The 10,931-nt window shown below is 40.1% G+C and overlaps 1 protein-coding gene across 2 annotated transcripts; it reads right to left on the bottom strand.

Annotated features, from left to right (window-relative positions):
• Positions 1 to 2,197: 2,197 nt before the first annotated feature.
• LOC115177860 (CDGSH iron-sulfur domain-containing protein 3, mitochondrial) lies at positions 2,198 to 8,662 on the bottom strand. 2 transcript variants are annotated; one of them, XM_029738854.1, is made up of 5 exons: positions 8,311 to 8,662; positions 7,112 to 7,228; positions 6,636 to 6,729; positions 3,508 to 3,611; positions 2,198 to 3,290 (listed from the first exon to the last, which is right to left on the bottom strand). In XM_029738854.1, exons 1-4 carry the CDS (start codon positions 8,395 to 8,397, stop codon positions 3,586 to 3,588), a joined length of 324 nt encoding a protein of 107 aa, XP_029594714.1. In that variant the 5' UTR covers positions 8,398 to 8,662; the 3' UTR covers positions 2,198 to 3,290; positions 3,508 to 3,585. The 2 variants fall into 2 exon arrangements, with proteins under 2 accessions (XP_029594714.1, XP_029594713.1); XM_029738853.1 differs by lacking the exons at positions 2,198 to 3,290; positions 3,508 to 3,611 and having other exon boundaries at positions 6,370 to 6,729; positions 8,311 to 8,658.
• Between the last annotated feature and the right edge of the window lie 2,269 nt (positions 8,663 to 10,931).

Here is a 10,931-nt window from a genome sequence, read left to right as displayed (position 1 = left end):
TTGAGGTCAGGGCTTTGTGATGGCTACTCCAATACCTTGACTTTGTTGTCCTTAAGCCATTTTGCCACAACTTTGGAAGTATGGGGTCATTGTCCATTTGGAAGACCCATTTGCGACCAAGCTTTAACTTCCTGATTGATGTCTTGAGATGTTGCTTCAATATAACCACACAATTTTCCTGCCTCATGACGCCATCTATTATGGGTAGCCTTCCACAAGCTTCCCACAATAAGTTGGGTGATGATGATGCCATCTATTTTGTGAAGTGCACCAGTCCCTCCTGCAGCAAAGCACCCCCACAACATGATGCTACCACCCCCGTGCTTCACGGTTGGGATGGTGTTCTTCGGCTTGCAAGCCTCCCCCTTTTTCCTCCAAACATAATGATGGTCATTATGGCCAAACAGTTCTATTTTTGTTTCATCAGACCAGAGGACATTTCTCCAAAAAGTATGATCTTTGTCCCCATGTGCAGTTGCAAACCGTAGTCTAGCTTTTTTATGGCAGTTTTGGAGCAGTAGCTTCCTTGCTGAGTGGCCTTTCCGGTTATGTCGATATAGGACTGGTTTTACTGTGAATATAGATACTTTTGTACCTGTTTCCTCCAGCATCTTCACAAGATCCTTTGCTGTTGTTCTGGGATTGATTTGCACTTTTCGCACCAAAGTCCGTTCATCTCTAGGAGACCGAATGCGTCTCCTTCCTGAGAAGTATGACGGCTGCGTGGTCCCATGGTGTTTATACTTGCGTACTATTGTTTGTACAGATGAACGTGGTACCTTCAGACGTTTGGAAATTGTCCCCAAGGATGAACCAGACTTGTGGAGGTCTACAATTCTTTTTCTGAGGTCTTAGCTGATTTCTTTTGATTTTCCCATGATGTCAAGCAAAGAGGCAGTGAGTTTGAAGGTAGGGCTTGAAATACATCCACAGGTACACCTCCAATTGACTCAAATGATGTCAATTAGCCTATTAGAAGCTTCTAAAGCCATGACATTATTTTCTGGAATTTTCCAAGCTGTTTAAAGGCACAGTCAACTTAGTGTATGTAAATGTCTGACCCACTGAAATTGTGATAAAGTGAATTATAAGTGAAATAGTTTGTCTGTAAACAATTGTTGGAAAAATTACTTGTGTCATGCACAAAGTAGATGTCCTAACCGACTTGCCAAAACTATAGTTTGTTAACAAGAAATGTGTGGAGTGGTTGAAAACAAGTTTTAATGACTCCAACCTAAGTGTATGTAAACTTCCGACTTCAACTGTATATGTGTGTGTGTATATATATGTATGTGTGTATGTGTATATATATGTGTGTGTGTATGAATTTATATATATATATATATATAACTAGAAATAAAAAGGCAAGATCTGTCTTCTTGCTGTCAGTCATACTGTATATAATAACTCTAGTGTATGTAGATAGATGCAGTACTTTCAACTGGAAATGTCCCCAATCACCAAGGACAATAGATATGTACGAAACGTTTGATACACTTTCTTTGAAATGCAGATCACAGTATGCGAGTACTAAACTTCCCTGTGCTTTGACATTAGAAAAGCCATTATATTTATCAAGCCTCAAGCCGCACTACAATTGTCTGAAAAACGTAGCTTACCGTACGTTTGTCAGCATTACATACCGGTACCTGTTCTACTCACATCAGAAAAATTAGCTCAAAGGGAATTGTATATCTGACCATGTTGTATTTTCATACACTTTTGACATTCCCTCAATGTATGATTTGACCATTCAATGATATTATTCTAAAATATCAGCCATATGTGCATGTTTAGGTCATTAAAAAGTTGACTTGCTTGGTTTTGAGTTCGTTGTCCCATTCTGATTAGTTTTTGGGTTATATTCTTGAGTAGTTCAAATATCAGAACTTGCCAGTGCTCCTGTGATAATTCTTCATTTGGACCTTTAATACATAATCTGTTACATTGCTATCAACAACAATTCATGAGTAGCAGAGATTTAAAGCATGTATTATCATTATGCTGCTATTTAGGAATGTTTAACTTGACTTTAAGTTGGGATCCATGGCAACGATGTGCTCCAAAGAATCTGTGGATTTTCATGACTTTAATGCAGAGGATGTTTTAGGTTGAAACGTTGCATTTCTTCATAAGTGACGTACAAAACAGGTTATAGGATGGCAAAATGTGACAGTAATTAAGAGAAAGTAAAAAATGTATTTCATCGTTTTAATTTCAACACAGACAGAATACACCATGCAGGGAATACCGTTTTTAGATCTATAAAAATACATCTTAAACAATTCATCTTACAGCAAGCCTATGATTTAGTGTTCTATTACAATACTTGATTTTGAGAAACGGTCCATCACAACACTTGTGCGTATCGTTAGCGGAGCATTTAAATTTAAAATATCTGTTTCATCACAATTTCAAACATTTGCAGAAGCATACCACATACCACACAGGGCAATTCCACGGAAACAGAACAATGCCGTGACTCAGATTTTTCACTTTAAAATGGATGCCAAACAAAAACCAATGATTGCAAAGAATGAGACAAACTGTAACTCTGTTACCAAACTTTGCATCTGCACTCAAGTAAATGTGTTTTTTTGGAAATTGTTAAAACTAGTCCTTGTGCATAAAGTTGAATGGTTTGAATAACTTTAATCATTGGTTTTACATTTTAAAGTGAAATATTTGAATCTCGGCATCATTCTGTTATCGTGGAATCGCCTCATAACAAGTATCACCTTGCAGATTGCTTATCATGGGATGAATCTTTAATTGAGTTGTTCACAGAGCTCTTGTCATGCAAATCTTGTATGGATGACAATGGAAGATTTGTTCAAAGCTAGCGCTAAGCCCAGAGTTTCCCATTATATTCTAATGAGGCCCCTAAGGCTGCGTTTAGACAGGCAGCACAATTCTGATATTTTTTCCACTAATCGGTCTTTTGACCAATCACATCAGATCTAAGCATGTCAGATATGCATACGTCATCTGTTCGCTGCCAATCACCCTTCTGAACCAGTGATTATGGTCCTCCATCTCCAGGACCAGAACTCAGAGGACCCACACCACAGTAAATTGGACAAATACACATTCAGCTCCTATCCATTCAGGAGTCTGTTCTCTGGGAGCAGGGCAGACTGGATGAATTCCTGCTTGTGAGTGCTGTCGCAGTATGGTGGGTTAGCGGTGTACTTGCAGCCACACAGCCAAGCTTTGGAGTCCTTCTCAGGGATGAAGCTCTGAGGCATCAGGCCCTGGGCTTTAGTCTTGTGGGTTCCATCACAGAAAGGCTAAGACAGAAAGATGGGAGAAACAAGCCAGTGATTGAGTACCTCTAATGCGAAATTAGTTACTGCTGCTAGATTCTGGGGACATTACTGAATAATCTGCTGCTTTGGTATGCTAATGCCAATCTGATCCAGAGTTTGATGAACCCGTTTCAATGAAAGAAGAGCGATGGGCAGAGCGTTGTGCGCATGGTGGCCAACATGATTGTAGTGCCCTCACCTATTTCTTGTTGTGTCCACAAGCGCACCATGAGTGACAAGCTCCACCTTGAAAGGCTTTTTGGAAGCGACGACAGGCTCAGTGGATAGAGTGGAGCGCTGGACCTGTGACGTAAGTTTCAGATTTAGTGTCGCAAAACAGATTTCCTTTATGCAAATGCAGTGAATGAATCCTACAAATGCCTATGTGTGGTCAGCAAACAAGAAAATGGAAAATATATATTTTTTAAATCACTTCCTCCCAATGCTATAGAGTAGGAGTAAATCCTCACTCCACAACATTGTAACCCAACATTTGATTTGCAGGCTGCCGTTGCAACATTGTAACCAAAGACAACTTGTTTACATGCACAAGACAGATTTGTGGTTGTTGTTGACCGTGTCAAACGTCTTCCTTGAGACTTTAATCGTTTGCTTACCTTTGGGGCGGTAATAATCGGCCATATCCAAGGTTGTATCAAGGTTGCTGAAACCAATTTGCGCACTCTGCCTGATATGATTGTGTTAATGTTTGGCTGTGTGTGCGTAAGTAGTCTGCTGCTCTGTATATTGTTATTTACAACCAAATAAAGCCTTTCTGATTCAACGTATTCATATTAGTGACAGACAATTAGCAACAAAATGAAAATGGCATCAACAACAAACGTCATCTGAACCTGGGTTAAGGACGAGCAGAGATTTTGTGTAGCTAACAGCTGGTCACGTAGAGGTAGATTCCGGAATCAGTCACGTGGGCCGCTGCACCCGGCTTCTCTCCAAGCAAGATGCGCAGCATTGAGGGGATTCGATTATCTGCCGCGGGTTACCCCGGTGGAAAGAATTTCACCAGGTGAAAAGTGAATTCGTTTTGGAACTGGGCTGCTTCCTGAGCTTGCAACCTGGACTCAGGGGTAGATGTTGTGTGATATACTTGTCCATAGCTGTTGTGAAGTGTTGAGACACTGACTGAACAATAAATAAGTATTTTTGAAGGATATTTTGGTTGATTTATTTGGTTATTCATTAAAGTAGTTCTTTCGCTTTTGGAACTGTACTTATTTTGAGCTTTTTGTTCTTGTAAAGCTATTGTAGTAGACTCAGGCCAGTGGCACACATTTATATAGTCATTAAATATCACAAAATGTCAAATAAAATAGGTCAATTCAATACTGAGACCAACTTTGTGATGGTTCTCAATGGAGATTTTAGATGAGATCGCACCATGCTCATTGTATTTACGAAAACTGCACCCGTACAGTGTACAGTACCATTCCCACCTACTGGCCATTGTTGGCATTGCTGGTTGTAAATACAAATACCTGCATACATACTGGACTGATAAGGAACACTGCCATAACTATTATTAGTAGTAGTATTATAATGATTTGAACAAGTTGGGACAACCCTTCAGTTAAATCACTATCAATTATCCAGTAGTAATAATTGATTCCTCAATATACATTTAACATATTACAATGTAGGCTATTTGTGTTACAGCACTACTTTTGGTGTCCCCCTCAGGAATTGCTCTTGAGAGAATTTCATGTAATGGTCCCCTCCAAAGTTGACATCAGATTTTCGCCCTTGGATGTAACATAGTAAACGTAAATCCGGGACACTCAATTAATATACGTTACATTTCGTATGGTATGTATTAATTTGCAGGTGTCCATAATCCAATTCGTATGATACGTTACAGATTACAATTTGTATAATGTTACTTCTTGCAATTCGTACAATATGCTACACATTTGTTAAACGTTTGATATGTTAAGAATTCCAATTTGTTGTAGCTAATGTTAGCTACTGTAGGTGGCAACCTAGCTAGACTTGGTGTTAGGGTCAAGGTTAGGGGAAGGGTTAGCTAACATGTTGTAGTTGTAAAGTTGTCCATGATCAGATTTGAAAATGCAACCTTTGGGTTGCTTGATGTTCGCATAATATACCCTCCTATCCACCCCTGACCAACCAACCACCCTACTTTATATTTTCTTTAAGTAATCCTCTGTCTTATGCAACTTATCATACTCATTTGAGTGTCCCGGATTTACAATGTTACGTCTCTAGTCTATGAGACCAGGCTGGAGCGTAAACCAGGTTCCCCGTTCAAAGCCCATGACAAGTCGTCTCAAAACAAAAGTGACAGACTAGACTAGATTAAGAACGTGGAGTAATGAGTAGGAGTCTGTTTTCACATGCATAAGGCTGTGTTTACACAGGCAGCCCAATTCAGATTTTTTTGCCCAATTATTATTCTTCTGACTAATCAGATCAGATCTTTTGCCAATAATTGGGCAGAATATCAGAATTGGGATGCCTGTATAAACACAGCCAAAATGATTGCTTTTGATAAAAATGCTTTATCTGCCTTCCCAATGAAAACTAGTTTGAAAAAACAAACATATATTTTATGGAAAAGAGATGTTGTATAGGTTTCTGGACGATGCATCGTGCTGCCTTGTTGACAACATGACCAAGCAGCAGGTAGCCTGGTGGTTAGAGAGGTGAGACAGTGGCCGGAGGGTTGCGAGTTTGAATCTCGGGTCATACTGGAAAGATCTGGCGGGAAGTGAGCTGACAACCATTGGTTGCTGGTATCAAATTCCTAGATGCCATTTGCCTACTGTTGTGCCCTTGAGAAAGGCACTTAACCCTCACAACAACAACTCCCCGAGTGCCCAGCGTGGCAGCCCCCCCCCGCAACTCTCCAAAACCTGTATGTGTGTCTTTCGGAGGGGTTGGGTTAAAAGCGGTTATATTTTTTTACTCATTAACTTAGTTTAAAAACGATCATCATATATCAGCTATATGAACTTGCCAGACGCCAGCATGTTTCTCAAAAGAACGCATGGTTTAAGGAAAAAAATATAAGAATGACAAAATGTGTATTGAAATAGTAGGCCATTTATTCCCTTATGGACAGTGACAAAACGTAAATGCCTTTGTCCATTTATCATAAATAAAATGTTTGTCAACAAGTGATTTATGAACAATGAATATAGGCAGTACAGTTATAAGGAAATTAGCTGCGTCATGCCATTTTTTAAAAGTTATTCATTTTAAACGCTTTTTTCACTGAGCTGACTAGATGCTGGAAGATGACCTTGAAATGTGTGCCATCGCAGTAAGGTGCATTTTTGGTTTGCTTACAGGCACACAGCATAAGGGTGCTGTCCTTCTCAGGAGTGAAGTGTCGTGGAGAGATGCTGGGTGCTTTAGTCTTGTGAGCACCGTCACAGAAGGGCTGACAGAGAAAGGGCGAGAGCGAGAGAGAAAGACTGTCAGTGCTATTGTTTCACTGATTTAAATTTGTTAATTATAGCACAGATTACAATCTGAGACATTATTCTCATGTAGAAGACCTAAAAAGAGCACACAGGCCTACATCACTACTGCTGGAAAAGGAAAGGGTTAATATTGCGTCAATTTTGGCTCATCAGTCCTAATCCTTTAGTTTTTTAGTTTTTTTTTTACATTCAATGCTTTGAACTAGAACTCTGCTACCCGACCCGAGCCCGACATACATCGGGTTAGGGTCGGGCCTCTTTTTTTTTTCATCAATAACTAGGGTACCGGTTAGAGCCCTGCATGGGCATGAATTTTAACCTTCAATGCCTAACACCCACCTGTTTCTTGCTATGTCCACAGGCACACCAGACGTAGCGTTTGCCTGCAGTCACTTTCACCCTGAAAGGCATCTTGGCAGCGACAACAGGCTTATCGGTCTGAGTGGAGCACTGCATCTGAGGAAGTAGTAGTTTAGATTAGTCACACAATAATAGTGCATTGCTTATGCTTGTCATATGACAGCAGTGTTCATCCTGGCACTGAGAACTCATGGTGCAGTGGTTCCCAAACTGTGGCAGGGGTGTGTGGGGGAGTTGTAATAGTAGAATGCGCAAGGTGAAATTTAGAAATTAGGTAGTGCATCATCAGTATTCCTCTTGTCATGTCAGTTATTGCGTACCTTAGAGAGCTATTTATAACTTGTCAGAAATGTCCAGATCAACTAGCCCATGTCAGCTAACGTTTTGTAGCTAGGTTTTTTAGTCCAAAGATTTTGTAGTTATGGTTGAGTCACACAATATCACATGAATACACATTAGACATGGCAAAATATATAGAATTGCAAGAAAATTTGCTTTAAAATGTCAAAAGATGTATACCCCATGACAAAATGTGTAGAATTGCAGGAAATCATCTTTAAACATGCAACAAAAAATGTCTCTCCAACAACAACAGTTTGTGTCATGAACAGTGCTTGTGATAGAAATGGGGGGCCTGAGTTAAAAATCTGTTTTTGTTCCAATCCAGCACTAGGAGAACTTACTATCTGAATGTAACTTGGAATTTAGTAGCCTATTCAGTGGACCTGCCAAATTACTGTTGAACTTTGCCTTAGATCAATTATTTCATTAAAGGTTGAGATTTAATGGCACAATGCTGCTTCACTTCCTTATGAATGGCATATCTGTGCCATAGGTGAATAAGGTGTTCTCTAATGACTATACAGGTTTTCTTTGAACAGCTGCCCTTCCTTTATCTACTATGTACAACATGTTGCTATTTCATACAATGCCTTACAATTTGTCTTTAAAACGCTAGAATCTAGACATATATTTTATTCAAATGCACATGTCAACAGTAATACTTTGATAATCATATCGTCTATTTGAACTATTTTAGTGAGGCTTTATAGAGAGCCTGGAATCCAGATCGCAACAGAAAGCTGCCAAAAGGTGTTATTCTGTAACTATTGCACTTGCAGTCAATACTCACAAGCGACCTACATACAAACATTGATTTTCCTTGACTTTATACTTACCCTTGAACTGACAACAGCCGCAAATAGCCGAGGTTGCCTCAAAGTCGCCGTGGTTCCATTACGCATTGTTCCTATGATCACGTTCATTCTTCCTGAAAAGGCACGCGAACGTCTTAGTAAATTTCCCCGTAGACGGTTCAGCCTTTTAGTAAAGCTGCCTCCTAAGAAAAGTCAAAGAAAATAATCTCCAGTAGCTTTCACTTCACCCTTTAAACACAAAAAAACAACATTAAAAAGACGCACAACAAGTATTAACTTCCAAATGGGATTATACCGCCAATGCCAATAATTGTAGCACAGATAGGTAAACTATTGGCCTGTAAATGGCAAAAGACGCCCCTAGGCCGAAGTCCACTACCATATAAGTCATCACCAATCATAGAGAATGATAGAGGCCTCTAGTGGCCAAAACGCTGTTTTGGCATGGGCTGCGCCATTGAGGGTTTCCGTCATACTTACGCCATTTTAAAGTCGTCAAATTAGTCAACTGGGTGGGTTTTCCTATGGGTTGTAGCCTCAATGGCGCTTCCCATGCTGTCACAGACGCTATAATCTACAGATATAAAGAGGAATCCTCTATCCAGGGGTGACAGTAGAATTAATTTATTCACTGTATGGGACCTCCTATATGTGCAAACATGTTTATGGGCCTAATCATATAATTACATATAGAATCCTTATTAATTCAATAGGATCTCTGTGGGCCTAGTCGTAAAGATTTGTCATTTAATTTTTTTTAAGTATTACCTTTTATTGTGGCATAAACACAAGCAGTCATGATATTTTCATCTGATTGTCAAATAATCACTTCAAAATGCTCCTTTACTAGACTACCTGCACACTTTCATCCACTTGCAAAATATTTCCAGCCTCCAACAGTGTTGAATGGAAAGAGACATCTGTTACACAAAACACAAAGTGTATTGACATTTTTGGATTCCATTAGGCCAGAATTTGTGCGTCCACTGCTGTCCGTGAGTGTCTCGGTGTCAGCCACTCATCTCTGCCTTGGCAAAAATGTCAGTATTCTCATCTAACCACATCGTACCATTTCGGATCGTACCACCTGTTTTCAAGTCCATTCACTAACTTTTCATGGCTCTGACATGCGGTAATTATAAAAAGTGGTGTAATAGCATAGATTAATATTTTTTGCTCATGTTTTACCGATATAGCCTACCCCCACTATTTATTTTGCCGGGACCATATCACCTTACTTTCACCTCTGTCTCTATCTATCTCTATGTCACCAATCCTACATGTCTTCTTGTAGAGGTGCTCCTGAGCCACCTGGCCATGTTGGCAAGAGCTGCATTATAACACATTCTACAGACCATAAAATGTATTGTACTACAACATCTAAATACCTCGAGAATGCAGTTTGTTTTCCTACAGGGTGAGCACAGATAGGTTTCACTTTCAGAGATCAATCATCACTGCAGTTTTTTCTTCCTCAGCATAAAATGTTCTGTGCAATCAAATCACAGGGTTCTTATAAATCAACAGGTATCCAATATAACTCCAACATGATCAAGCTAGACAACACCTTTGCTTCTACAGTGTTTTGACTGATTCATGACACTGTTATTGTTACGGATTCCCCCGCCTTTGAGTTTTATAACTTCATGCAGCGCACTCCACCCATCACCTGACGGTGCCAGAGAGACTAGGGCAGGGACATGTGGGTACGCAGGCCCGTGAGCAAGTGTAGCCCCGCATGATGAATTCAGATTTTTGTTGTGTCTCCCACTCCCATCAAAATGGCCCATCCCATCCCAGGACATAATCTGTCTCCCCAAACTCCTGGTGACTTCCGCTACCAGGCCTGGCAGGCCACCGATAGGTTGCTAGGGGGCAGAAGACCCGACAGTCCTTCTGCCGGCTTAGGTCAGAGCCTCCTCAGTCTCTCTCCAGGTGGACAAGAGTGATGGAGTGCGTGGATAGAAGTGAGCGATGTTGTTATTGAAACTTATGCATTTACAGTTGGTTGTTACGATTGCCAGTTGTTAATAGTAGTTGATGCTATCTATGTGTTATGCAGTCCTTTGCTTATGTCACTATCTCCTTATACCATGCGTGTCGAACTCATTTTACCCCGGAGGCCGCATTCTGTTTTCAACAAGGTCCGGAGGTCCACACTGAAAATTGGTTATACTGTATTTCCTTGCCATCAAAATTTGCTAAACATATAAGAATGGCAAAATGTGTATTCTATTCATTGTTTTTTTGTGTGTTTCCGATGCTCCCTGACTGTCTAGTGATTGTTAGCGAGTTGGACAGTCAAGAAACTGTATAAATATAGGTCCATTATCATTTCTACAGTTTCCATTTTTGTTTTAGTCATTTTAAAGTATATTGAGATAAACCCACCCCCACCCAAAGAATTCAGCTGCAGGTGTTTTATTACTCAAACCACCTGTGGTCCGGATTGGACCCCCTCAGGCCTTATGTTTGACATCCCTGCCATATACAGTCAATATTATAATTTCTCTTGTGCTATTACTCAGAACCACATCCATCTCATACCTATGTCCTCTGGAAATAAAGTTTTCTATTGTGTGTAACACTCTGTGAGGTTGCCTTATTCCTCTGACTGGAAAATGTGTCGGTGCGTCACAGAC

This window comes from Salmo trutta, chromosome 38 (genome assembly GCF_901001165.1).
Source record: "Salmo trutta chromosome 38, fSalTru1.1, whole genome shotgun sequence".
NCBI classification, from domain to species: domain Eukaryota; kingdom Metazoa; phylum Chordata; class Actinopteri; order Salmoniformes; family Salmonidae; genus Salmo; species Salmo trutta.
The sequence above is the reverse complement of the archived record's forward strand: the minus strand, read 5'-3'. Positions and strand labels throughout refer to the sequence as shown.